The sequence below is a fragment of the Malurus melanocephalus genome, unplaced genomic scaffold (genome assembly GCF_030028575.1).
Source record: "Malurus melanocephalus ecotype Western Australia unplaced genomic scaffold, MMel_1.1 scaffold_20, whole genome shotgun sequence".
NCBI classification, from domain to species: Eukaryota; Metazoa; Chordata; class Aves; order Passeriformes; family Maluridae; genus Malurus; species Malurus melanocephalus.
The window spans coordinates 4437576-4463772 of record NW_026623252.1 but is presented as its reverse complement, the minus strand read 5'-3'; the positions used below and the strand labels follow the sequence as shown (position 1 = coordinate 4463772).

The 26197-nt window shown below is 43.5% G+C and overlaps 1 protein-coding gene across 5 annotated transcripts in view; it reads left to right on the top strand.

Annotated features, from left to right (window-relative positions):
- AGAP1 (ArfGAP with GTPase domain, ankyrin repeat and PH domain 1) overlaps positions 1 to 26197 on the top strand; it is a 230236-nt gene that overhangs the window by 31601 nt on the left and 172438 nt on the right. For all 5 annotated transcript variants that reach the window (XM_057389903.1, XM_057389906.1, XM_057389904.1 and 2 more), the window contains exons 3-6: positions 787 to 874; positions 14575 to 14660; positions 18357 to 18498; positions 21824 to 21958. In XM_057389903.1, the coding sequence (XP_057245886.1) occupies positions 787 to 874; positions 14575 to 14660; positions 18357 to 18498; positions 21824 to 21958 (451 nt within the window). The remainder of the gene's footprint in view (positions 1 to 786; positions 875 to 14574; positions 14661 to 18356; positions 18499 to 21823; positions 21959 to 26197) is intronic.

Here is a 26197-nt window from a genome sequence, read left to right as displayed (position 1 = left end):
GAAATTTATTGCAGTTCACAGGCTTGTAACGGAGGGAAAAGTCATTAATTAATGGACATTTGTTGGCAATGTTCTTTTCCTCCCGTGACTCATCCCAAAATCCCCACTGCCCRCGCTGTGGGATCAGCCCARAACCCAGGGAATTTGGGGTGTTTGGGGTGCCAGCTCACGTGGCGGGGTCCTGTCAGACCATGTTTGATAATGAGAGGGTTTCTTTACTAATTAGGATGAAGAAAACGCAGCAGGGAACGCYGCAGCTCGCTGCTGCTGCCTTGGCCCCTTTGGCGATCCCAAGTTCATCTCCTCCCCAGGGATCTTTTGTTCTGACCCTCTGCTGAGGGTCAAGTAAACAGCAAAAAGCAGAGGAAAATGGGGAAAAGAAGTTTCCACTGGCTCCCCCCTAGCAGGGAGCACGACATCCTCAGCTCTGCGTGCTCCTTTAAAGCAACAAACCCCAAATATCCTCGAGCTTTTGGCATTTGGGAGAAAACCCCYGTGGTTTTGGGCTGAATTCTTGGCTCAACCTTGGCATGGGGTGCCCAGAGAAGCTGTGGCTGCCCCTGGATCCCTGGAAATGTCCAGGTTTCCAGGGATGGTGGAAGGTGCTGGAACRGCTCAGTCTTTAAGGTCCCTTCCAMCCCAAACCACKCTCCCATTTCCTTTATCCCTTTCCCTCTTTCTGTCATTACCTCTGTGATAAGATTTCACTCAAATATGCTTCTTTTCTCAGGGATTATTTTTTAATTTTAAAATTTCGTATTTTTTTTTTGTTTTTTGCTGTTCCAGGGGATTGTGGGTAACCTGGCGAGTGGGAAGTCAGCGCTGGTGCACCGCTACCTGACAGGCACCTACGTCCAGGAGGAATCCCCTGAAGGTAGGTSGGCACACAAATCCCACTCTTGATTTGATTTTCCCCACCACAAACCGCATTTTGTTCATTTTTGATCACGCAGAAATGAATTAGAAAAAAAAAAAAAAACCCAAAAAAACAACCCGTTTGCTGCTTCAAAATCCATAGGGATTTTTTGCTTTAATGTTCTCCAGGCTGAGCTAAGTGTGTACAATGGGTGTAATTGTAGATTTTTTTTTATCACTGCTTGGCATCCTTTTTATGGGAATTAGCCCTGATGGAGAGGAGCTGACTGCTGCTTTCACCTGGGCTGTTCAAAGCCACAATTGCTGGCTGTCCTGGTGGGGTTTTGCACAATCAGGGTGTTGGAAGAATGAAAAAAAAATACCACCAGCCTAAATTTTAAGGTGTAACTTATTTATTGTTCAATATGTTAAATATTTGGTCTTTTTTATGTTCTTATGGCATAAAAAATTAATTTGTACATTRTAGTGTTTAGCATTAATAAAAAAAATCACATACCTCACAGAGGAGTATCTTACAGTAAATACTTTTTTTTTTTTGATGATTTTTCTTTATCTGTTCTCCTTATGACCTTTTAAAATCYACCTCTGAGACACTGAATTTCTGGTTCCTTCTTTTCCTTACTGGCTGTTCCCTTCTTTGCAGATATGGATGCAGGTAACTATACATTGTCCTTTGGAAGGGACAGATGGTGCTGTCTGTACTAGAACGTTATTTTTATTTTTTAATTTCCCCCTCGTTTTGTGTCTCATTTTTGAGTCGTTTCCTTTTGATTTTGCGTCTTTAGTGCATCTCACCGTTGTTGTCTCTTGCCCTAGCTGTCTCTCCAGCAGTAGTTTGTAGCTTCATGCATCTCTGATAACATTTATTTCTAATTAATTCTCAGCAGAGGAAGCTGTTGAGTTGGCATTTTTACTGGGATCTCAGTGAAAACAGGAGGRGTTTTCTGTGGAATTGCAGTAATTCAGTTTATCAGTTTGCCTTCAATGTTTTTGCCGCTTCATAGCGAGGACTGATAGCAACAATTGACGGTGGTAACTGCACCAAGGTGTGGATTGTGCTTCATGTGGGTGTTACGTCACTGAAAACGGCAAAATTTAACAAAAATCAGGATCTGGACACATTTCTTCCCACACTCTATGAACAGTAGATATTTGGTCAGGGTTTCTCCCCTCAGATAATATATTGTTGGAGTTTTTTACCCTCAGGTGATATTTGGTTGGGTTTTTCCCCCCCTCAGAAGATATTTAATTGGTTTTTTATTCCTTCAGAAGATATTTGGTTGGGTTTTTTTCCCCTCAGATGATATTTGGTTGGGTTTTTTTCCCCTCAGATGATATTTGGTTGGGTTTTTTTCCCCTCAGATGATACTTGGTTGGGTTTTTTTTCCCCTCAGATGATATTTGGTTGGGTTTTTTTTCTTCAGAAGATATTTGGTTGGGCTTTTCCCCTCAGATGATATTTGGTTGGTTTTTTTCCCCCTCAGGAGATATTTTGTTGGAATTTTTTCCCTCAGGTGCTATTTGGTTGGGGTTGTTTTCCCTCAGAAAATATTCAGTTGGGTTTTTTTTTTCCTTCAGGAGATATTTGGTTGGATTTTTTTCCTTCAGGAGATATTTAGATGGGGTTTTTCCCTCAGAAGTTATTTTGTTGGGTTTTTTTTTTTCCCTCTCAGATAATATTTGGTTGGGGTTTTTTTCTCTCAGACAATATTTCATTGGGGTTTTTTCCCCTCAGGTGCTATTTAGTTGAGGTTCTTTCCCTCAGAAGATATTTGGTTGGGTTTTTTTCTTCAGAAGATATTTGGTTGGGGTTTTTTCCCCTTGGAATATTCAAATTACTGATTGTTGACAGGGCTGACCCTCCTCTCCTCCTGAAGGGTGAACATTTTTTGGGGGTTTTCCTTGGGAACGTTGCCATCTGTCCTCTKTGCCGTGAAGGATTTTTATTCCCAGTGATGTTTTTTATTTTTTATTCCCAGGGACTGTTTTTTTCCTGAAAGGTTGAGATGACAGAAGTGTTGTCAAATCATTTCCCTGCACACGAGTGGGGCTGACAGACCTCACTAATGACACCCTTGCATCTCATTAACGGCAGGGAAACTGCAGTAATTAACAGCTCTAATTTGCCTTGTAGGGGGATGAGGTCGAGTTTTCCAATCAAGGCAGCATTGAAGGAAATTTAACCCATAAAAACTACCCTCTCTTTCCTTTCTCTTTCCTTTCTCTTTCCTTTCTCTTTCCTTTCTCTTTCCTTTCTCTTTCCTTTCTCTTTCCTTTCTCTTTCCTTTCTCTTTCCCTTTCCTGGTGATTTAGGAATTATTTAGTTCTTTGCAGAGAATCATGCAATTATGTGGTGGTCTGATTTGGAAGGGACCTTAAATCYCATCCCATTCCTTCAGGGACATCTCCCGCTATCCCAGGGTGCTCCAAGCCCCATCCAACCTGRCCTYGAGCACTTTTAGGTCCTTCAAACAAATTCTCTGGAGAAGGAAGTACAGTCCTTGCTGTTGGAGACCTCTGTGGGTGCTCCTTCTTTCCTTTTCTGGGGGATTGTAAAAGTGCCAGGTTGGTAAAGAAGAGGAGGGATGGATCTGGGATCAGAAAAACCCGAGTTTACCTATGGGGAATGTGTTCCTGAGAGCTCAGTTCATCCGGCATCATCAAATCAGCCCCTGATGGTGAAATGATGGATATTTCCCACGTAAWAGGGGTGATTAGGGCCAGGGATTGCTATTTCTGCTCTGCTTCGCCTTCAAAAGGGCTGCAATCACCACAAAACCACCAATCTGGAGGCTTTGAAGGCCTCTGCAGTCCAGAAAATGAATTTGGATCCTTTAAAAATGGTTTTGTGTTTCGTTCAGCTCTCCAAGTGGGAGATTTCTCCTCCTGCACCTCCCAGTGCAAAGGAGTTTCCTCGCGCTGCCTGCCCCAGTTTTTATTTCTGTTCAGAACTTTTCAGTCCCCAACGTGTYTGTAACGTGCAAACCTTTGTTTTCTCAAAGAATAAGTTTTTTTTTATTAGGAAGAAAAGAAGGCCTTGAGACTGTTCCTTTTTGCATCTTTAACGTGCACTCAGCTGTGCTCCTGAGTGACACATTTTAAATGAGATGGAAGAAAAGCAGCGACGTGTTACCCCTGCAGAAAGTGAGAATTTTGGGAATTTCCGGGACTTGAATTTTTTTTTCTGGGATGATATAACAAGAAAATGATGAGAAATAAGTAATCCTAATGATTTTTGATCTTCTAAAGACCTTCCAAGGGATTGGAAAAAAACAAATTACTGCTGGATATTTTACCTGCTGAAACAACAAGGTGTGGGAAACGTAGCGTTTTTTGTTTTTCTTCCCTATCTAAAATTTGATTCTGCCAGTAGGAACAAAGTGAAATATTTTACCTGCTGAAACAAATAATGTTTGGGAAACCTTGTATATGTTATTTTTTTTTTCCCCATTTAAAATTTAATTCTGCCTGTAGGAGCGAAGYGAAATGTGGTGGGTGTGTGCAATTTGAGGCTGAATTCTTTGCAGAGCAAGGTGAATTGAAGTTTACAGGGGAGCAGTGAGTGTCAGGAGGATTCTGTTACTGTTTGGGTTTTGTTTCTAAAAGCCACAGAGGTGTGAAACATGATTTAAAGGCTTTTCCACATCTCTGTCGTGTCTGTGAATATTTTGTGTCATGATTATTTCAGAGGGTTTTTTTTTCCAGTTAGTCTAATAAAACAAAACAAAAAAAAAAGACAGAGGAATTGTGGTTCAGGGTTGTCTCAGCTGGAATGGCGAAAAAGGAGATTTTTTTTTTCCTCTGAGTACTTTGGGATATATTTAAGAGTTTTTTGTTTATTTATTCCATGTGGAGTAACTATTTTTAGTGTTTTAAAAAGCATAAAAGCCATCCAGCATCCTGACTTGAGGCAGCACGTAGCTGTTGCAGTCAGTGGAGTTTTCAACTCTTTTTATGGAGGAACTTAGAATAAAAACGAAATTTTCCCTCAGTCAGAGGCACAGAAAAAGCCTTCAATGTATTCTTTAGAAAGCTGGGATCATTTCCCTTCTCTCCAAAGCTGACCTAAAAATGATTTTCCACCGTTGCAGCCTTCACCACAAAACTTTTTTCAGTAGCACAGTGAGCAGTGTTGTCACCTGAATGGCAGGGATGGCCAGAAAACCAGTGGGCATGGACAGGAAATTATGGGAATGTTCAGAAAACGGTCAGGGATGCCCAGAATACGGTGGGAATGGTCATATTCATTATTAAAATCCTCAGTGAAGTGCCACCCTCTGCCTTCCCTTTGAGGCATGTAATGAAAATATGAAAATAAGTTGTCAGCCTTAACAAAAAGGTGCATTGATGGACTTCAAGGCTGGTCCACCCTCAAGGATTCTGATTCTGTGCAGGAATTCCACCTTGAGGGATGTTTTTGGGTTTGTCTCAAGTGGCTCTTCCTGTCTGCTGCTTCCTCAKCAAAGGGTGATTATGCAAGGAGGATTGAGGAAGAGTGCTCAGAAATTTCAGCTGCTTTCACTGACATCCTCTTAAGAGATTTCCTCCTGGTTCCAGGCTCTTACACAATGTGTGTGCACGAAGTTCAGGCATAATCTGTTACCTGGGGTCACCTTCCAGGTRTCTTCAGATCTGAATCCAAGAATGGAGCTGGTTCTGCTGGGGAAAAGTGAAATAAAGGGATTAAAAAGGATTCCTCATGCCTGSAAGTGTTCAAGGCCAGGCTGGAGCAGCCTGGGATAGTGATAGATGCAATGGGATGGGATTTAGGGTTYTTTCCAACCCAAACCATTCCATGATTCCTTTTTCTCTTGCCTCTGGTTGTGCTGGGAGGTTTAACATTGAGGTGGGGGTCACAGTTTGGCGTTTTGGGTTGATTTCTGCGGCAGAATTGAACAATTTCTCCCTTCTCCAACGCTGGGATTCTTGTCCCCTTCTGCACAATTTCTCCACACAATTCCAGTGCTTCCACCTGCTGTGAACAATGAGGCTGATTTTTGTTATTTTTAACCAGTTATTATTTTTTTTCAACACAGATAGGAAGGGCCATATTTACTAAACACCCCAATTTGATCTTTGATGGCTCAGAGGAGGGTGTGCGCCAGACTGATCTGCGTGCTCTGTTCTCAGACAGCAGCTGGCTGAAATGGAAATGCAGAGCAGGGAGATGTGTCCTGTGAGGATGTACTCAGCTGCTTTTCTGGGAAACATCCGTCCCTTTTCGTTCAGGATCCTTTGCAATCCCAGAAAATCACCTGGAATTCCAGAAGCGCAGAAAATCACCATCRTACAAGTCAAAATTTATACAGGGCTCACGCAGGGAGATTTGGCAAGAATCCCAAGTGCACAGGAGTTCAAAAAATCCACGTTCACCTTAAAGTGATGTTTTGTGGGTCTCGGGCTGCAAAACCCGAGGAAACCGAAATTTTCTGCGTGGATTTCAAATCATGGCTGCCGTTTCCACAAAACCCCACAGCCCTTTGGGGCAGCTGAAGGATTTTTTTTTTGGTCTCTGAACCCACAGGAAATGTTTCCTTGTGCTCAAAAGGCAGCGATGACTTGAGACACGTGTTTGCAGTATTTTACCTCTTTTCAGTCCATTCTCTGCCTTTTTGGCTGATTATTTTTATTTGKCTTTTCCTGCTGATATAAAACACTGCTCGTCTCTTGCTGATCCCTTTCAAGCCCTGCTGCAGCAGGTTCTCTTGGGCATTTGGAGCCTTTCAGGCTCAGCATTAAAGGGGGGTTTTGTGTATTCTGCCCTCCCAGGACTGCCTGGCAATCCTTTGAAGCAATGGGGGCTGTTTCAAGTGTCACACCAATAAGGAGCTGTGGTAATTAAAGGAAAAATTGGACTTTTTGCTCTTGAGGAGCTGATTGCTGGAAAGGGCTCCCCTTTTTCAGGCTGTGTTCCTCCAGGTGTTCTATTTAACGCCCAGAGATTTTTGGGAAATGATGTCTGGAGCCTTTGTGACGGGCTCCTCTGAGGGTTGTGCCCCAGATAAAACCTGTAAAGCAGATTTTTAATTTTTGTTACAATTTAAACTCTTACCAGGGACAAAGGTGGCTTCTCCCAAGTGACAAGTGATTCTCTTGAAGCCAGGTTGGAGTGGCTCCTGCCAGACATGCATTGTGCTTTTTTATTAATTATTTTTTATTATTCATTATTTTTTATTTTTAAATTATTATTTTATTATTTAAATTCTTTTTCTTGGTGTATTTCTAAACCACAGCCCACTATTTCACTGCAAAGCCAAATTTCAATATTTGTCTTTGAATATATTCCTCATTCAGCTTATATTTGATTTCTTCTTGTGAGCTTTTTATTTCTCCCTCTTCCACCAACTCTCTTGTGGTTTTGGGTAGAAACAGGGCACAGCAGGCAGCTGATTTTATTCCCAATATACTGAATTCTCTGTAGTTTTCTCCATTTGCTGCTCCAGCAGGCTCTCACCATTGTTTGCACGCATTTTAGGGAGGGCAGATTAGGGTGTGATCACTGCTCAGTCCAGTTTCAGGGTTGCTATTTGTGACGTAGAACTGTCTCACAGAAGCTGGCTGGGTATATAAAGCAAATGGATATTAAAAAAGGCAAGGAGGGGTAAGAAAAAGCCTGAAATCTGTGTGTCAGTGCTTACAGGAGGTAATTTTTTGGCTTGTCTTTAACTGTTTAGGGTTTGTTAGATCATATGGAGATTTTGCAGTTGTGTTGGAAGCTTGTGGAGTCAAGCAGAAATTCTGAGCAGATGAATTTTGGGTGAGATCAAAAGTTGGGCTGGGTTTGGAAAATGGAAATGCCTGAGAAGMCAACCCGGAAGGAACTACAGCAAAAAAGAGCAGCGATATTTTAAATCACGGGGCTGACTTTGTGACAGATTTAGTTGGGAAAGTGGTGGTTTGGGCTGTAAAAAATGTAAAACTGGAAAAGGCTGGTGATGGAAAAAGGTGGGAGTGTGCTCAAGTGGTGTCACATCCTGCCTGAAAAAGCTGAGTCGCTGCTTTTTTTGTCTCGGGCTGCTTTGATAAAAATAAGCTYTCAAAATGAGCCTTGTGTCTGCACCGTTAGTGGGTGTGAGGTGCAAGCAGCTCTCTGCACCTGCTGTCCGTAAAATAAATCAAGGAAAGGAAAGAAAAAGAGTGAAAAAAATGAGCTGTTAGGGGAAATGGGAGCGTTGGTTGGATTTTTTGCTGATGTTTGTGGCTCATACCCAAGGCTGGCTGGTTTTGAGGGCTCTGGGTGACTCTCAGAGATTTCTGGGGTTCCCCACAGGTTTCTGGGGGTTATTTTTCCTCCCGTTTCATGTGTCAGAAACGCTTTTGAGCTCTGAGAACATCCAACATGTTCAGCTTTTATTTGCTCCGTGCTGCAGTTTTTGTGTGATGTGCATTGGGTGCCAGGTGAAGACGTGTTTTGAATAGAATAATATTCTCTTTTTATTATTTGATATTACTTTATTCTATGTTTTAGTATTCTGTATTTTTCTATATTTCTATTCTCTATAATACATTTTATTCTATCAGCACAACCCCTGTGCTAAACAGCAATTCAGAAACTMCGAGTGGCTGAGCTGAGCCCTTCCTGTTGGACTGAGGGTGTCTGAACTCAAAGTTTACCCCTGGAATTGCGGTACAGAGCTTTGTGTGTCTGCCCCCACTTGAAATACTGTTTATTTGGGACTGTGATAATTAATAGCTGGAAAAATGGGAAAAATCTGTCTTTCCCTCGCCCTAAAATGGCATCAACAGTTTATTGCCTGCTAAGATTTTGCACTTTTTCATTATTCCTACTCTGTTTTCCTAAAATCCACAGCTGATTTTCCCACCTGGGTATTTTCTAAGCAGATTTTGGTCCTTTTCTTCTCTGTCCAGACCAACAGGCAGAAGCTGGCATGGTGACCTCAGCTGGGACAAGCTGCAGGAATTCCCTCCCAGCTGCTTGTCTCYGCTGTGCCAGAGCTTTCTGCCATCCTGCCCCATCTCTCCACAGTTTGTCCCTGTTTTGTCCCCGTGATGCCGCTTTTATTTTTCCCCTCTATTTTATTCCCACTCGTTACGGTCGCGTCCAAGCGCGATCCAATTTCCTGCCATAATCGCCGTCCCTCCTTCTTCATTATCTAGAAACTAATCAGCCTGTTGCTTCCATCTTCCAGGGACTGGAATTAATAAATAGAGGATTAATAAGCCGGGGATTAATAAATAAACTGGGTGCCTGAGCGCTGAAGGTGCTGCGGAAGCTGGGGTTGGTGTGATGCTTCTTTCAGACGAGGTGTTTACGTCTGCACTCCCGTTACGCATTTTGGATTTTGGATTTTTTTTGAGGCTGGCCCTCTCTAATTGGTCTGTAGTGGGTGTCAGGGACTCTGCAGTGATGGCAGAATGTGCAGCTCGCCGTGAGGAAAGAAATTTAATTGCTCAAAGGGCGCCTCTGGTTTGTTCTCGTTTGTCTTGGTGGTTGTCAATCACCTTCCTCTCCTTYTGAGGGATAAAATATCAGATCTGGCTCAGCTTGTTTGTGTGGGATCCCAGCATGGTTTGGGGTGGAATGGACCTTAAATTTCATCCCATCCTACCCCTGCCATGGCAGGGACACCTCCCACTGTGCCAGGGTGCTCCAAACATCATCCAGCCTGGCCTTGGACAGGGATGGGGCAGACACAGCTTCTCTGGGCAACCTTTCCCAGGKCCTCCCCACCCTCACAGTTTAGAACTTCTTCCCAATATCCCATCCAACCATGGAGATTCTATTCAGCTTGAGCTAATGTTTATCCAGACAATAATCTTCTCCTGAATGCTTAAAAATTTAAAATTCCACTGATTTCCCCTCAAATCAGGTTTTGGGGACCCATCACATCGGCCCTCCTGGAGATGCACTGCAAGTACATCCATCAGTTGAATGCAMCTCAAAATTAAATTGTTAAATGTCATTGCAGCTGCTGCTAAAATTCCAGCAGGAAACCCTCTTTCCATGGAGTTGCAAGGTCATACGTCAGTGATTCCTTGCCAGTTTTTAGGTAAAGATCAAATTTGTCTCATGTGGCAGTGACGGTTCCCAGGTTTTTCAGTAAAACCCTCGGCCCAGCTCAGCCACTCGTGGTTTCTGAATTGGTGTTTAGCATGGTAGTTGTGCTAATGGARTAAAAATAGAMTATTAAAATACAGACTAATAAAGARTTATAAAATAATATTGAATAGTAAAATAGAGAGTAATAAAAATAGAATATTAAAATATAGAATAATAAATAGAATAATATGGAATAATAAAAATAGAATATTATTCTGTTCAAAATCACAGAATATCCTGAGTTAAAGGGACCCAAAAGGATCATTGATCAAACACAGGACAGCCCAGCAATCCCACCCTGTGCATCCCTGGGAGCGTTGTCCAAACACTCCTCGAGCTCTGGCAGCCTTGGGGCTGTGCCCATTCCCTGGAGGAAGAATATTTTCCTTTTCATTAATTTTTTTTTTGGCGAAATGTTGCGGAAAAACATTTTAAAATAGGTTTATTTAACTAAAAAAAAATGCGAGTAGCAAACCAGAAGAGCGGTATTTGACCATCTGTTCGAACKGAGAATTTTTTCACGTGTCTCCCTGAAGAAGAGCCAGGTTCTTGGCACTATTTTCCATCTTCTGAGGGGAGAAAAAAAAATAGAAAGGGAGAGATCATGCGTGTGTGAGACAACTGGCTGCTGTTGTCAAAACGCTYATGTCAGTGGGAATATCAGATCCAGGCTTCTGCCTTGCCATGCCATGGCAGACACTCAGCTGCTCTCGTGGTGTGGCCAGCCCCCCGAATTTATCTCTCATATGGCCTGAGAGCTGGAATAAAGAGCCCGGGGACGCCGCAGGAAAATCAGCGGCTGCTCCGCTGAGCAATTACGTGGTGGAACAGCTCCCGGCGAGGGGAGGGGGCTGCCAGAGCCCGGATTAAAGCCTTCATCCCCGGAATTCCCCATGTAATATGCAGCTTTTGTAACAGAGAGCACCTCGGCTGACAAACGTGGGCACTGTTTGAAATTAATTCCAATTTTCACTGCGTCGTTCTCGCGCAGATTCCAAGCGCTTTGAGCGTACTCCTGTTCCGAGGTGCTGTCGATCCCCCTTATTCTGATTCCTGCCAGGGTTGTGAATGGCTGATGCAATGGATTTATTTAGCTTTATATTGATGAAATCTGTGTATTTTTGTTGGTTTTTTTACAGCAGGAGCAGGGTGGTTTTTTGGGCTGCTACACCACGTGGGTTTGGCATTTGTCACCTGTAAAAATGCTGTGCACTTCTGCCCATGAGCCTRTGTGAATGGATAATTCTAGCCCTGGAAAATTGGGAATATCTGCCTGGAAGAGCCCCATCCTTYGGCTGCCAGCCATCCTCTCCCCTTGGCAGCTCCATCTGAGCAACGCCCTCATTAAAAAGCTGCGAGTGTCACAATCCTGATGGGAGCAGAGCAGAGCCAGCCACCTCCCCCGGGAATGGTGCTGTGGCTTTGGAGCTCCTTCTTTACATTAAGAAGGTCATTTCTTTGTTCTCAGTGCTGTCGGTTTTGATTGTGATTCCTGGCTCCGTGGCACGCGCTGATATTTGGAAAATATTGGGGTGTTTTGTAGCCTTGGGAGACTGTTTGGTTTCTTTGTGACTTGCTGCAGTCCAATATTTGAACTAATTAATCTAATTTCTCTTTCCCWGTGGTGCTTTACAAACTCTGAGATGGATTTAAAAAAAAATAATGAACGCGGTGCTGTCCGAGCTGAACCGTCCCAAAATCGCTTCCCTTGCCCAAACTGCTCATGGTTCTCATCAGGACTCATCAAACCATAGGCAGCATCAATTTATTGTTTGTTTTAATAATCCTACAGATCTCTGCAGGGTACAGCCTAGATTTGTGTATTTTTCACTTTTCTTGCTTTTGTTTGTGTAAATTTTTTACACTGAGGTGGGTTTTCTTYATTTCTGCCCATGCAGCACCAAATTTTGCAGTGTGCTCACGATAACAGGTCCTTAGTGGCACAGAAACACAAGTTATTAGGGGTGAACCCTGCTGCGAGCCCAGATTTGCATAAAATAATTCTTCCTCGAGGGACGAATGTTGAGTTTGCTGTTACATTTCTGAGCCCTCAGATTTACTTTGAAATATTCAGCTCAGAAACACGGGGTGTTCTCTGAAACGGTTTGGTCGGAGGGTTTTGTTAAATTTAAAAACTGTTTGTCGTGGAATGCTTAAATCCAAAAAAAATATCAGGAATGGGTGAGGGTTCCAGCTAACATCCTGCTTTGAAAGGTGGAGGAGCCCCTTGAGGGGATCTGAGCTGSCTCTGCCTGTTGGCTGCAGCAGGGTGACAGTCACTGGTAAAGTGGGATTTAATACTGGAAAAAAAAAWWTTGTGGTTGCACTGAGCTCCATTCTTTTTGGGGAAGGCAAGGAGCAGGTGCCCACGTTGCTCATTTAATGTGGGCTCACTCAGGAAAAAAGCTGTGGGATAATTTATACTGGATTATTAAATTTAGTAGCCTTTTCTGAGTTGCTCCCACCAGCCAAATCGCGAAGAGTAAATCTTACGGTGCTCTCGTTTGTGAGCTGGGTGTGTACGCTCAAATATTTTTTATTTTTCAATTCTCTACCCAAGCATTTTATTTCTGTGTCCTCTTTGTGTTCCTGAGCACGGTTTGGAGGTGCAGTTGGTGTCCTGTTGGCCAGGGGAGTAATGAGTTGGCTCTTCAACGCTTTCAGTGTGTGCTATTTCATTATTAGCTGGGAGAACTTCTGGTATTTTTTTAAAAAAAGGAGTTTTAAATTTAAAAAAAAGGCAATTAGGCAGAACTTTCCCTCTCTGCTCACATCTATRTTGCATTTCCATTGTTAGTCTCAGTTCTAAAACCCCTCTCTGGAGGGCTCTATATTAACTAATTCATCTTAGTTAAAACRCTTCACGGGGAAGCACATGCAATTAATTGACAACGTATGGAAATAATGGCCTGATTAATAGAAATCCAGTTCCTGAGAGCTGAGACTGGCTCCCTTTACAAGTTTTACACTCGTTTGGGATTGTTCTTTTCGGGATCAGTAGTTATATATGTATTTATCTGTCCCTCGATCTGCAAAGGCAGGATTGAAATCCACTTTGTGAGCGAGGTAATGGAAATCCATACGTGGCTCTGCTGCTCCTTCTGTGCCATTAAAAACCAGAAATGGGTTATTCTTAATTGTTGCATGTTTAATACTGCTAATAGGGTGATAATCATAGGGTAAGTTTACAAAGAAAAGATTTAAAAAAAAAAAGCCCAGCACAAAACCACGAAACCTCCCGTTCTTACATCTTTTATTATGCACAAAACRTGTTTAAACACGCTTAAATATGGCACAGAGCTGAACTGAGGAGCAATCTCGGTTTGAAAGCTGYTGTTGTGGTTGAGCTGGGGGGAATTGTGGCTCTGAGCCAGCGTGGGGYTCCAATTTTTGTGTAAATTGTTGTGTTTTGAGGATCAGCGTTAGCGCTGATTTATTTGCTTAGGGAGCTTCTTCGGAGAGCAGGTCGGAGCTGCTCTCAGCACGTTTTCCCTGCACTGCTTTTGGTAGAATGACAAGGTTTGAAGGTGGGGAATAGGGTTCAGATTGGAATTAATCCCAGTTAAAAAAACAGGGCTAAAGAGAGAAGTTTAGGGTGTGTTAATGGATGTTTTTTTATCTCAGCGTGGTTAGCTCTGGKGGGAGGGTGGGTGATGCTCAGCTGGAGGCTTTGTGGCAAGATAAGAGTGGGTTTGCTCCAGGAGAGGAGCTCAAACTCCTCCCGTTAGGCTAAGCTCGCTAATCCTGGCTCAGGCTCCATCACACCAGCAGCCCCAAATGGGATTTGTCACTTTTGAGGCAGCAGAGTGCCCAAAATCCGCTGTGAGCCCCAAAGGAAGCACTCCCAGCCCTGCCCTGGGGTGGTGCCCGAGTCCCTGCGGGGACAGGAGGGGACAGAGCACCCTGAGTGTTCCCAAGCACCCACATTCTGCATTCCCTGGAATAGTGGGATTGGGAATGGGATGTGGTTAAAACCTACAACTCCACTCTTCTTAGGTTTTTTTTTTTTTAAGAGCAGCCATGCAGAGCAGGTGTGGGACTGGCCCCGAGCCACCAGCACAGCGTTCTCTGTTAGTTTAGCACATCTCACCGAGGCACCACCATCGTAGCTGTTGTGTCTAACACGTGTCTGGTATTTCCCCCTAACCGTGGTGTGTGAGTGTAGAACTCTCATTTCCATAACATCCCACACGTGCTCTGAGAACTGGGCTTCCCTTGAGGAAATGCTGATGCCCCCAAAAATCTGATTTGGGTGATGAGACACGACATTTGTACCCAACTCTGCCACGTTTGCCTTTCTCAGGGACTCTCCTCTCTCTCACAAAGGGGTTTTAACTGTGTGGATCAACCCCAGGACTCCTGATGTGGGAGTTTGTGTTGTGAAAGCAATTTCTGGCTTTTCCCCACATTATTTTATATATATATATATATATATATATGTATAAAATATGTATTTAAATAAGGCAAGTACACGCCTTTAACTTTACAAAGAAATTCCTACATGTGTGCATATAAATTTCAGTTATATCACAATCGTTGGTTAATTTGCAGAAGATTTTTTTTTTCCACAAGCGAAGCCTTTTTCTGCGTTTTGTTCTGTGCCTTTGCTGTGTGTGACAAGCTGCTCTGTGTGGCAGGTGGGAGGTTCAAGAAGGAGATCGTGGTGGATGGACAGAGTTACCTGCTGCTGATCAGAGATGAAGGAGGCCCTCCGGAGGCACAGGTGAGCCCAAAACCTYGCTTTCCTTCTTTTGGAAACTTTCCTTGGAAAGAACTGGCTCTGCTTTATTCTGCTCTAGGTCCTTCTCATCCTCCTGCTGGGAGAAAAAGATTTTTGGGATTTCGGTTCCAATGGATGGATGAATGTGGGTAGGCAATGTTGGGATATATGGTTATTTTATACTGAATTCCCAATTGCTTCCCCTGGGGACACGAGGATTTCACAGAATCACAGAATGGTTTGGGGTGGAAGGGATCTCAAAGCTCATCCAGTGCCACCCCTGCCATGTGCAGGGATAACTTTTACTGTCCCAGGGTGCTCCAAGTCCTGTCCAGACTGGCCTTGGACACTTCCAGGGATCCAGAACAGCCACARCTTCTTCTCTGCCTCCCCATCCTCYCATGGAACARTTCCTTCCCAAAATCCCATCTAACCCTTCCCCCTGTCAATATGAAGCYATTCCCACTTGTCCTRTCCCTCCGGGCCCTTGCCCAAAATCTCTCCCCAGCTCTTTTGAGCTCTCCCCGGAGCGTTCTCTTCACCAGATCTCCCAGCCTTGCAGCAGACTCCTGTGGGTTCACATACTTGACCCTTYCTCTGTTCTGAGTAGGATTTTGCTCGTGTTTTGCTTAAACCAGCTCAGCCCCAGCCACCCTTTGAGCAGGCAGCATCCTCCTCCTCCTGCTGTGCCTCTCCTCACCTGGGCACTGGGATCAGCTTCCTGAGGAGCCAGAATTTGGCACCGGGAGTTGTGCTGAGGCCAAGCAGCTGAGGGGGAACGCTGCCAGCAGCAGCAGCTTGGCTCTCAGTGCCCCACTGCAGCTCCAGCAGGGCCAGAGCGTGGGGGGAAGGTGCCAGGACAAAGGGGAAGAGAAAAGACCACAAAGTGGAGGAAATGGAGACTGACAGGGACATCCTGGAAGGAAATGTGGGATAAAAAAAAACCCTCTGAGCGTCGGCGGCACATCTGCAGCCGTGTCAGCAGGAGCAACAAGGGAAGCTCTGTGTGGGGCTGGCAGGGATTTGGCTGCAGCAGCCCCTGGTTCAGCCTCAGGGAGCGTTCACCCATCTGAAAATGTCAGCAGTGCAGGTGGAAAGGTGCGGGCAGCAGTGGGAGATGGTGCTGTGCCCCAGGAGCGGGGYTTRCAGAGCTCACAGGGGCTGGCTGCAGGCTGATGAACAGCACGGGGTGTGCTTTGGGGCGAATTTGGGGCTCTCAGGGTAAATTTGGGACTTTCATTGCTGCTGTGTGGGCAGAGCTGTTCCTGCCCATTGCAGGGGCTTGGAATGAGTTGAGCTTCACAATCTCTCCCAACCCAAAGCATTCTGTGATTGTGGTGGCTGAGATTTGTCCTTCAGGATCTCAAATGAGGAGGATAGAAAGGTTTGAGGTGTCAGTGCTGTGTCACCTTTCAGCACAAGGCTTTTTGGGTATAATTCCAAGTTACCTGTCTGTTAAATACCTTTAATTGGTCGATTCATTCCTGCAATGGGAAGTTTGCTCGTGGGTTCATGAATAATTGGGACTTAATTCCAGCTGGAATAAGTGGAGTTCCTGGCACTGGGTCACGGATATTTCCCTAGGTTACTGTCCCCTTCTTTTGGGCAGGAAGGGACAAAAAACAAACTTCCCTGAATGCTTTCTCTGTGGATCTCTGATCTCTCCTTTCTTTGCCTAAGATAATATAGTTCAAAAACAAAAATAATTTTATTTCTGACCGTAAAACCAAATTAACCTCGTGACTGACCTATAATGAGCTGCTGCGTGTGATTTTTTTTTAATTTAGAACTTTTTTTTTAATTTGGTTTTGGGCTTGCCTTGAACTAAGAGCTCTGCTTACTCACAGTAGTAAGTCTGGGAATGGATTTTCTATATTGGCAGCTGATTWATCCTCATTTCGAGCCATTCCCTGCACAGCACTGTGGATAAGAATCCAGGTTTCCACACCTTGTGTGTATTTCCTGGAGTTCCTTTGGTTTCCCATACCACAGGTCTGATCTTCACAAAGATTGAGCTGCATTTCAATATGAAAAGAGAAATAAGGAATTACTGGAAATGAACTGTGTTGTTTAAATCTGTGGGTTGCTTTAAAATGATCTTTATTAGTAGGCTGCTGTGCACACTGCTCAAACATTGTGAAGGTTTAGAGAGGTTTTTGGCTGCCAGATGGACCCAGCCTTAGGGATGTTGCAGTTGTTGGGAAGAGTCCTTGGCATGATGCTGTTGAGTCCAGTCAACAAAAATTATTTTTTAATGAGACCCAAGCCACATTAGCCAAGTAATGCTGCTGTCTGTAGTTCCTCTGGTTTGAGCAGTTCCCTTTTACCAGCGTGGTGCTGACCTTACCCTGGCAGTGACTGTGCTTTGTGTAACCAGCCCTACCCTTCCCTCTGCAGRATTGTCCTCCTGACTGCCCTGAAATCCTCAAAACATTTTTAATCTATTTTTACACCATAAAATTGTTTTCCATACAATCCTGAATATGCAGAGCCTTTCCCCTCTGTTCAGTGTGTCCCCTGGCACGCTATAATGATAATAAAACAAAGATCATGAAAATCCCCCCCCCCGGCCGAATTGCTCTGAATTTGGGTAGGAACGGAGTCACTTAAGGAAAAATAATGGCAGTGAGGTAAGCTGGAGTTTTTTTCTTGACATCCTGTTCATGTTCACTGTTAAATTAGGTGTTTTTAAGCAACCTTACTTCARTTGTGAGCTGAAAGCTCCTCACAGTGAAGAGGAGGTGCAGTTGTGGGGAAATCCTTGGTGTATCCCAAATCCCCACACCTGCAGGGTGATGGGATTCCTCATTTTAGCAGCTTAGCCCCTTTTTGAGGCCTTGGTTGTTGTCTGTAAGTTTCTCTGAGGCTATTTCCCTCGAAGGAAGGTAGGAACGTTTCTTGCTCCCTTTTCAAAGGAAGGTAAGAACRTTTCTCAGTTTTTGAAGGAAGGTAARAATGTTTCTCTCTCCCTTKTTGAAGGAAGGTAAGAASGTTTCTCTCAGTTTTCWAAGGAAGGTTTCTCTCAGTTTTGGAAGGATGGTAAGAACGTTTCTCAGTTTTGGAAGGAAGGTAAGAACGTTTCTTGGTTTTGAAGGAAGGTAAGAACGTTTCTCAGTTTTCAAAGGAAGGTAAGAACGTTTCTCAGTTTTCAAAGGAAGGTAAGAAAGTTTCTCAGTTTTGAAGGAAGGTAAGAAGCCTTCTCTCTTGATTTTTGAAGGAAGGTAAGAACGTTTCTCTCAGTTTTGAAGGAATGTAAGAATGTTTCTCTCTCGGTTTTGAAGGAAGGTAAGAACATTTCTCAGTTTTCAAGGAAGGTAACGTTTCTTGGTGTTTGAAGGAAGGTAGGAACATTCCTCTCTTGGTTCTCAAAGGAAAGTAAGAACGTTTCTGTTTTCAAAGGAAGGCAAGAACGTCTCTCAGTTTTCAAAGGAAGATAGGAACGTTTCTCTTGGTTTTCAAAGGAAGGTAAGAACGTTTCTCAGTTATTGAAGGAAGGCAAGAACATTGCTCAGTTTTCAAAGGAAGGTAAGAATGTTTCTCAGTTTTCAAAGGAAGGTAAGAACGTTTCTCTCTCAGTTTCCAAAGGAAGGTGAGAACGTTTCTCAGTTTTCAAAGGAATGTAGGAACATTTCTCTCAGGTTTTCCTTTCTCCTCTCTGCTGCTCCTCTCACCCATTCCTTCCCCGTTTCTTTCCTGCAGTTTGCCATGTGGGTGGACGCCGTCATCTTCGTGTTCAGCTTGGAGGATGAGGTCAGCTTCCAGACCGTGTACCACTACTACAGCCGCATGGCCAACTACCGCAACACCAGTGAGATCCCCATGGTGCTGGTGGGCACCCAGGGTGAGTGCCCTGCTTTTGGGACCGGTTTTGGGGGCCAAATGGACTCTCCCAAGCTGGCAAAGCTGTGCCCTGTCCCCTTTGCCACGGGATGTTTGTTCTCTGCCTGCTTGTGGCGGTGTATCCCAGTAAAGTGTCACCAGTTTCCCATTTTGGGGTTGGTTTGGAGYAGGCTTGGGATAGAAGATGAGAGTTGGAGCTGCTGTGCTCCTGACCATGGAGATCAAAGAACTGTGGAATCATTAGGGTTGGGAAAAAAATCGTAGGAATTGTCAAATCCAGCTGAACCATGGAATCATTAGGGTTAGAAAAAAAGATCTTGAGGATCATCAAATCCAACTGAACCATGGAATCATTAGGGTTTTGACAAAAACGTGGGGGATCGTCAAATCCAACTGAAACATGGCATCATTAGGGTTAGAAAGAAATCTTGGGGATCATCAAATCCAGCTGTACCACAGAATCGTTAGGGTGGCAAAAAAAACTCTGAAGATCATCAAATCCAACTGAACCATGGAATTGTTAGAGTTGGGAAAAAACTTTGGGATTGTCAAATCCAGCTGAGCCATGGAATCGTTAGGGTGGGAAAAAACCTCWTAAGATCATCAAATCCAACCGTGTCCTCAGCACTGTCAATGCCACCACTGCCCCATGTCCCCAAGTGCCACATCCACACAACTTCTAAATCCTTCCAGGGATGGTGGCTCCACCACTGTTCTGAGCAGCTGTGCCAGGGCTGGACAATTCTTTTTGTCAGGAAATATTTTTGTATATCCAGCCTGAACCTCCCCTGGCAGAATTTGAGGCCGTTCCCTCTCTTCCAGTCCCTGAGCCCCTTCCTCAGCTCCCTCAGCCTCGCCGCCCTCATTTTCAATTCTTTCCCACTGGAACATCTCTTTCTGAGGGTGTCACCAGGTTCTGTTCTTTGTTAGAGGCAGAATTCAGGTGTTGTGAGCTGTTCTTGTGGGTTCAGTTTTGAGCATTCTCCTTTTTAGAGTGTCCCACTGCTTTTGGTGGTGGTGAAACTTTTTGGTGTTTTTTCAGCCCTTCCTGTTCCTCCTACCAAGGGGTGACAGCGCAGGGGGAACGTGTGGGCAGSAGGGAGGGAGGAATCACAACCCAGCTGCAGGGAGGAAACAGATGATGAGAAGAAAAAGGGGAAGCAGGAACAGAAAAAGCCTTAGGACAGCAGAAACAACACCAAAAAGGAGAAAGGAGCTGCCACATTTTAGGCTTGAAACTGGGGTTGAAAAGGTGAATTTCTCCCAACATTTTTTTGTTTGTGCCCTCTGACACTGGGCTATGGTTTGGGATTTGGTTTTCCATCTCCTTCCCATGACTGCCAGAAAAAGAAAAGCTCATTTCTTTGTGTTGCAACACTGATGCAAACAGGATTTTTTAAAAAGGTAAAAATTATCTTAATTCTAAGAATATGCATTCTAAGAATAAGCATCAGGAAAAAACACAGCTTTTTGTCTGTGTTTGACAGTGGAATAAAATATATGAAATACATAAATATGCTGGTTAAAATGCATATTTGAGATATACCTGTTTGGTATCAKGGARTCCCAGAGTGGTTTGGGATGGAGGACACCCTAAASCACCTCTAATTCCACCCCCATGCCAAGGGCAGGAACACTTTCCCCTGTCCCAGGCTGATCCAAGCCCTGTCCAACCTGCCCTTGGTTTTGTTTGGTATTCTTGCAATGAGACATGAAATGAAATCTTTCCCAAAATATCAACTCTGGCCCAGTGTTTCCAGATGTTTTTCCCTGACTCCTAAAACCAATTCCGTGCCGCAGCCTGACCCACCTCGGAGCAACGAGGCAAACTTTGGGCAACCTTGGTGTTTTGGAACTGAACCCTGGCAATTCCTTTCTGCTTAAATGTTATCAGCGCCCTCTGCTGATAAAAAAAAAAAAAAGGCTTTTGCTTTTCCAAATTCCCGTTTTATTTTTGTCAGTTGGATCTGATRAGGAGGTAATGACAACATCAGTTGAGGTCTGATCCTGTCATGCCTGGGGCAGAGCCTCAAATACGACTTTGCAAAAGGCATTGATGCTTTATTTATATTAAAATGATGCTTTTTTCCCAAAAAAACAAATTTTTTTGCTGCTGTGGGCAGTTGCAGATTTTAAGCAGGACTTGCTGAAATTGGTGCCTGTTGGAGAATCACAGAATGATGGGAAAACCTTAAAGATCATCCTGTTCCATCCCTTGCCATGACAGRGACACCTTCCACTGTCCCAGGGTGCTCCAAGCCCCATCCAACCTGGCCTGGAACACTTCCAGGGATCCAGGGGCAGAAAAATAACATAATACTCCTGGAAAAATAAGTTAGTTTTCAAGATTTGTTCATAAGATTATGACTTTGTAGGGTTCATCGCTGTGATGGAAAAAAAAAGCTTTTCATTCATCTGTTCTTTTCAGTTATTTTTCAGTTTTTTTCGAGCTCTTCTGGATAAATTCTARAAATTGAAATTTCTAATTTTCAGCTTTCATGGAAAGAAACTCTTGGAGAGAATCACCAASTGTGATTGTTTAGAAAAAACACAGTTTTTATCAGCTTTGTTGTTCCCACAATGTCTCATGGGTGCCTTTACAGCAGGGTTTGAGAAAGTAATTTACAATAAGTTCTATTTCTTGAAAATTTATCGTGTTTAATATTTCACTCTCTGTAGTTACTTACAAGCCACAGAGGCCAAAAATTGTATTTAAAAGATATTTACAGAGGCCAAAAATCATTTGATTTGTTTGTAGTAATCACCCACTTGTTTCCTTAGACATGTTTTACATCAGAGCTCGTGATCTTTCATGTGATTGTGTATTTTATATTTTTCTTTTGGCAATAACTGAGCTAAATGTTTAGTAAAATTTTAGAGGAAAATTTCAGGAAAATATTTAAGAAATAAGTATTTAAGGAAAGAAAAAGCAGTGGAGGTTTTCCCCCCTGAATTTTAGAATCAGTGTTGGWAGTTTTAATGAAGAAATGTAAAATTAGGGTTATGTGCACCCTGTTTTATGGTTGGTATTTAAACTGACTGCTTGGGYGYTGGTCATTGTAAGARGAAATGGCCTCAAATTGCACCAGGAGAGCTTCAGGTTGGATATGGGGGAAAATTTCTTCATGGAAAGACTTRTCAAGCATTGGAAGTGCTCAAAACCTAGGTGGAGGTGTCATTTGAGGACATGGGTCAATGGTGACTGTGAATTGACATTTTCACTCAGCGATCTCAGACCTCCTTCCCACCTTCTGCGCCTCCAAATCCCAGAGATTTCGTTTCCAGATGCCCTTTAATGGTTTATTTTCCCCGCTGTGACTCTGCAGATGCCATCAGCTCCACCAACCCCCGCGTCATCGACGATGCCCGCGCCAGGAAGCTGTCGAATGACCTCAAGAGATGCACCTACTACGAGACCTGTGCCACCTACGGGCTCAACGTGGAGAGAGTCTTCCATGAYGGTACAGCTGCCTTTTCTCACCCCACAACCCCTCAGAGCTCCACCTGCTCCTTTCGTGGTGATAGCTCTGCTCTTTGCCTGCTTTGTTAAAGGAAATGTTGATTTTTAGGGTTTTTTGTTGTGTTTTCTGAGGTGGAAAATTCCTTAAGTTAAACAGAGCACCCATACRTTGATGTATTCTCAACCAGCACCATTAGCCTTAAGCAGCTATTTTTTTTGTCTTTATTTAATTTTCAGTTTTCTTGGGTGCTTGCTTGAATTTAGCGAAGTTTTCCTTGGCTTGGTTGAGTGCTCGTGGTGAGGCTGAGGGGCTGTTTGTGCAGAGTGGCTGAAAATTGTATTTTTGAATACTGTGGTGTTTGTARGGTGTTAGAAGTTGGGGGATTAATGGGATATTGGAAAGAAATCCTTCTCTGTGAGGGTGGGGAGGTCCATAGGAAGCTGTGGCTGCCYCTGGATYGCTGGAAGTGTCCAAGGCCAGGCTGGACAYTGGGGCTGRGAGCACTCTGGGATGGATTCTGGGATTCTGTGCGAGTCTTGTGTGGAGGTTTTGATCCTTGTGGGTCATTTGCAGCTCGGGATATTCCGATTCCCTMAAGTTGCTGTTTGAGATGGGCTCTGTGCCCCCTCTAGTGGAATTTCAACCGAGTGTCCGTGGGGCTTTGCTGCCTTCTCATAGGATTCCCCTCGTGGCTGAACGGGTCAGCCCTTCATCCCAGCAGTTTTTCTGTGTCTAAAAACCTTCTTAATTAAGTTTTGATACTTCTCAGAGCTCCTCAGTTCTGGGGGTTTGTGTGTTGTCAGATTTTCATTTCAAAGTCCTGCTCTCATTGTGCTAACATCAATGCCTTGCAATGGTTAAAAGATATTTCAAATGAAAAAAATAAGGCAAAAATGTCAGATTTTTACATGAATTAAAAAGGGCAAAACATCCTAATGTTTAGACTGAGAAAAAAAAAGGCAAACCATTGTAATTTTTAAATGAGAAAAAAAGGGAAAACATTCTAAGTTTTACATGGAAAATACTGACATGCACCCTTTTTTTACCCATTCTGTTGGTCAGATTTCTGAGCAGAGCATTTGAAGCTGCATCTTCTTGCTTTGCTCCCTGTTTTCTCCTGAACTAGTTGCAAAAATTACTGTTTTCACTGCCTAGCTTTTCCATATTGATTAGGAGCTTCAAAGAGCCATTAGGGGGTTTTGTTAGCACATTTATTTTGGAGTGCTAGCCATAGTTAGATTGTTAATTACATATTCCAAGTCGTGGTGTTTGTGGCTTTGGCTACAGCCTCCCCCCTTTYTTTTTTTTTTTTTTTGTKKTTTTTTTTCCCTTTTCAGAGACATTTTGARAAAAATCTCTTGGCCCAAAGCTCGTGTGATAAACTTGTAAGCTTTTCAGGAGGTTCGTTTGTCTCTCTGCTCCCGAAGAAAGAATTGACAGAGATCATGTGTTTTAAGGAATAYCAGGGTGTTGTTTTGCCCTCCGTGGCAGCCAACCAACTCTTTAATAATTTGCCAGCTAATAGGATTAGAAATGCTTCTGTATGAATGGGTTACACTTGCCAGACACGTCTGGGACWGAATCCAATTCCTGATCATTTTTTGCTGTTTGTTTCAGCAGGAAACAAAGCAACTTCTTAACCCCATTAAGCGAGGGGGTGTGAATGAGCAGTGCAAGCTGTTAATAGGAAGAACTTGATTAAATATCCCTCRGTTTGTGCTGCTCTGGGCTGTTCAGGTTCAGTGTAGATTTAATGATTTTTAGTGGCTTCTTCAGAGGGTTCACATTAGTTGGGATAGTGGAAGGTGTTCCTGCCCTGGCAGAGGGTGGAACAAGATGAGCTTTAAGGTCCCTTCCAGCCCAAATGGTTATGCGATTTTGTGGTAATAGGAAAAAAAAAATCCACCTGAGGATGTTCCCAGCTCATTCACAGACTTTTCTTYAGTACACTAGGAGTGGATTTTGACAGCAATTCCTAGTTTGGGCTGTTTGCAAGCTTTTTCTAGGATATTTCTCTGTTTGTGGGTTGTGCCTTGCAGGAGGAGGAAATTGGAAATGGCGCTGAAGAGCCTTTTACTCCTTTGTTGCACTCACATTAGAAATTAAATTTCTAATTTGTCCCCTGCAAGCAACTACTGAGCTCTTGGTGGTCACCTGTTAATGATTCTTCTGTGATAACTCATTTCCCATTTTCTCCACAGCTCAGTGGTAAAAGAATTTAACTTGAATGATTATTGTTGTGATGAAAACACTCCTTTATTCTCGAGTTAAATCCAAATACTTTGTTTGCAACGCTTCATTACTGCTGCTAACTCACTATTGATTGGAACAGAGATGGAATCGCAGAATCACTTGGGTTGGGGAAGATTCTTAAGATCATCAAGTTCATTGGTTCATATTTTGCAACAGGAATGCTGAGTGAAGTTAAAGCAGGATTTGGGGTATTTTAGAGGCTTTTTTTTTTTACTTTCAGCCATGTCCCACTGGGGTTTTATTTTAGATACTGTTGGGAGTTGAAACTGCTTGAGCAGGCCCTGAACTTCAGGCTGAAATAAAAAAGAAAAGTTTCAGGTTCCAGGGATTKAGCCTAATTTACCCAACGATGGAGATGATAAATCCTTCCTTATTTTTAAGCAATTTGGAATTGTTGAACAGAGGAATTACATTTTAAAATGAGATAAATGCTAATAAAGATCCATTTTGCTTCAGATTTCCCAATTAAGAATTAGAGATGTTTTTTGCCCCTGCTTATCAGAATGGATTCTATCAATGACATTGGAAATGATTATTTTAATATTTCTTGTCAGCACAGTATTGTAATGACTGTGTACTGCCCCAGGATGCCTTTTTAATGATTTTAGCCTTCTTGAATTAGCTTGATGTACCATTAAAGCATGAGAATTGCTTTTATTTCTGTTCACGGTGTATTCAGAACTCCACATCTTGCCCTGCTTTATGCTCGGATTTTCTCTGACCCATTTAAGTGCGGGCCAGGCCATTCTCTGACATCACAAAGCAGAAAAAGTTCAAATATTTAGAGGGTAAAATTCCACCTCAGCATCACGGGGTGTGAAACCAGAGTTTGGGTCTAACTTGGATTGAGAGTTGAGCCCCTCTGTGCCTTAGCAGTTCAACCAAGGAGGTTATGCTGTAAAWCCCAGATTTTGAAATAAAACTGCCCAAAGTAACAATAAAGCTGTGAATGTTGAGGCAGGAGTTGCAGGTACCGATGGCAGAGGCCACTACTACCTCACAATTTGCACTTTGCTCTGGTGCTGCGCTGCTGCCGGTATTTTTGTGTGCTTTATTTACAAATACACAAATATTTTATTAAGGAATGGGTCTGCTGTGTGTAAAAAATTCACCAACTTTTGGTAAACCAATTTTTTTTAAACCACTGTTCGGCAAGCAGTACTTTGTTTCCAAATCCAAATAATATTTCTAATGCTATTTCCAGATCCAAATAATATTTCTAATTTGGTGTTGTTGAACAAAGGTGTCTTTTAAAAGGAGAATTTCAAAGCACCGTTTCTCTATTAAAAGATGGGAGATGACAAATCAGTCCTGGGGTTGTGGGGAAGGGCTGTCACTCGCCATCAGCATTATCAAATCTGTTTTTATAGATGAGTTTTCATTAGGAAATGTTAATCAGCCTAATGGGAAGGAAGGAAATCCGCAGCGACGAGCGCTCAGGCTGGGCGCACCAGGGCTGGCTCAGCCTGCTAAAATAACTCTYTTGAAGCGTGGACGGTGTGCCAAACCACCGGGAACTCAATATTTTGAATGGTTGGGTCCAGATATTTGTGTTTTTCTCGGGTTTTTTGTGTTTTTGGTTGGTTTTTTTTTTTCAATGAGGAAGAGACACGCGTGCGTCAGTTTCTTACCCTCGGTGACTTAGCCCGGAGCACCAAACGCTCCAGCCGCGTTCGTTYTAATCCCCCGTTCGTTTTCACCGTTTTAAACGAGTTTCCGTTTGAAATTCGTTTGGAGCCGTTTAATTTGAAGGCCAATTAACGTTTCGCCGTTAATTAGGCGCGGTTCGGAGCGCCGCCAGGGGGCGGCAGCGGCGCGGCTGTGAGGGGCCAGCCATGGCGGCGGCCGTGAGGCGCTTTGTGGCGCCGCGCCGGGGCATTGCAGCGCTCCGGCCGCGGAAATTGGCTCCGAAACAAGGTACAACCGCTCAAAAATGGTCTTCCTTGTCGGCTGAGGTGTTTCCGTGTGTGTTTTATCCCGCAGTTC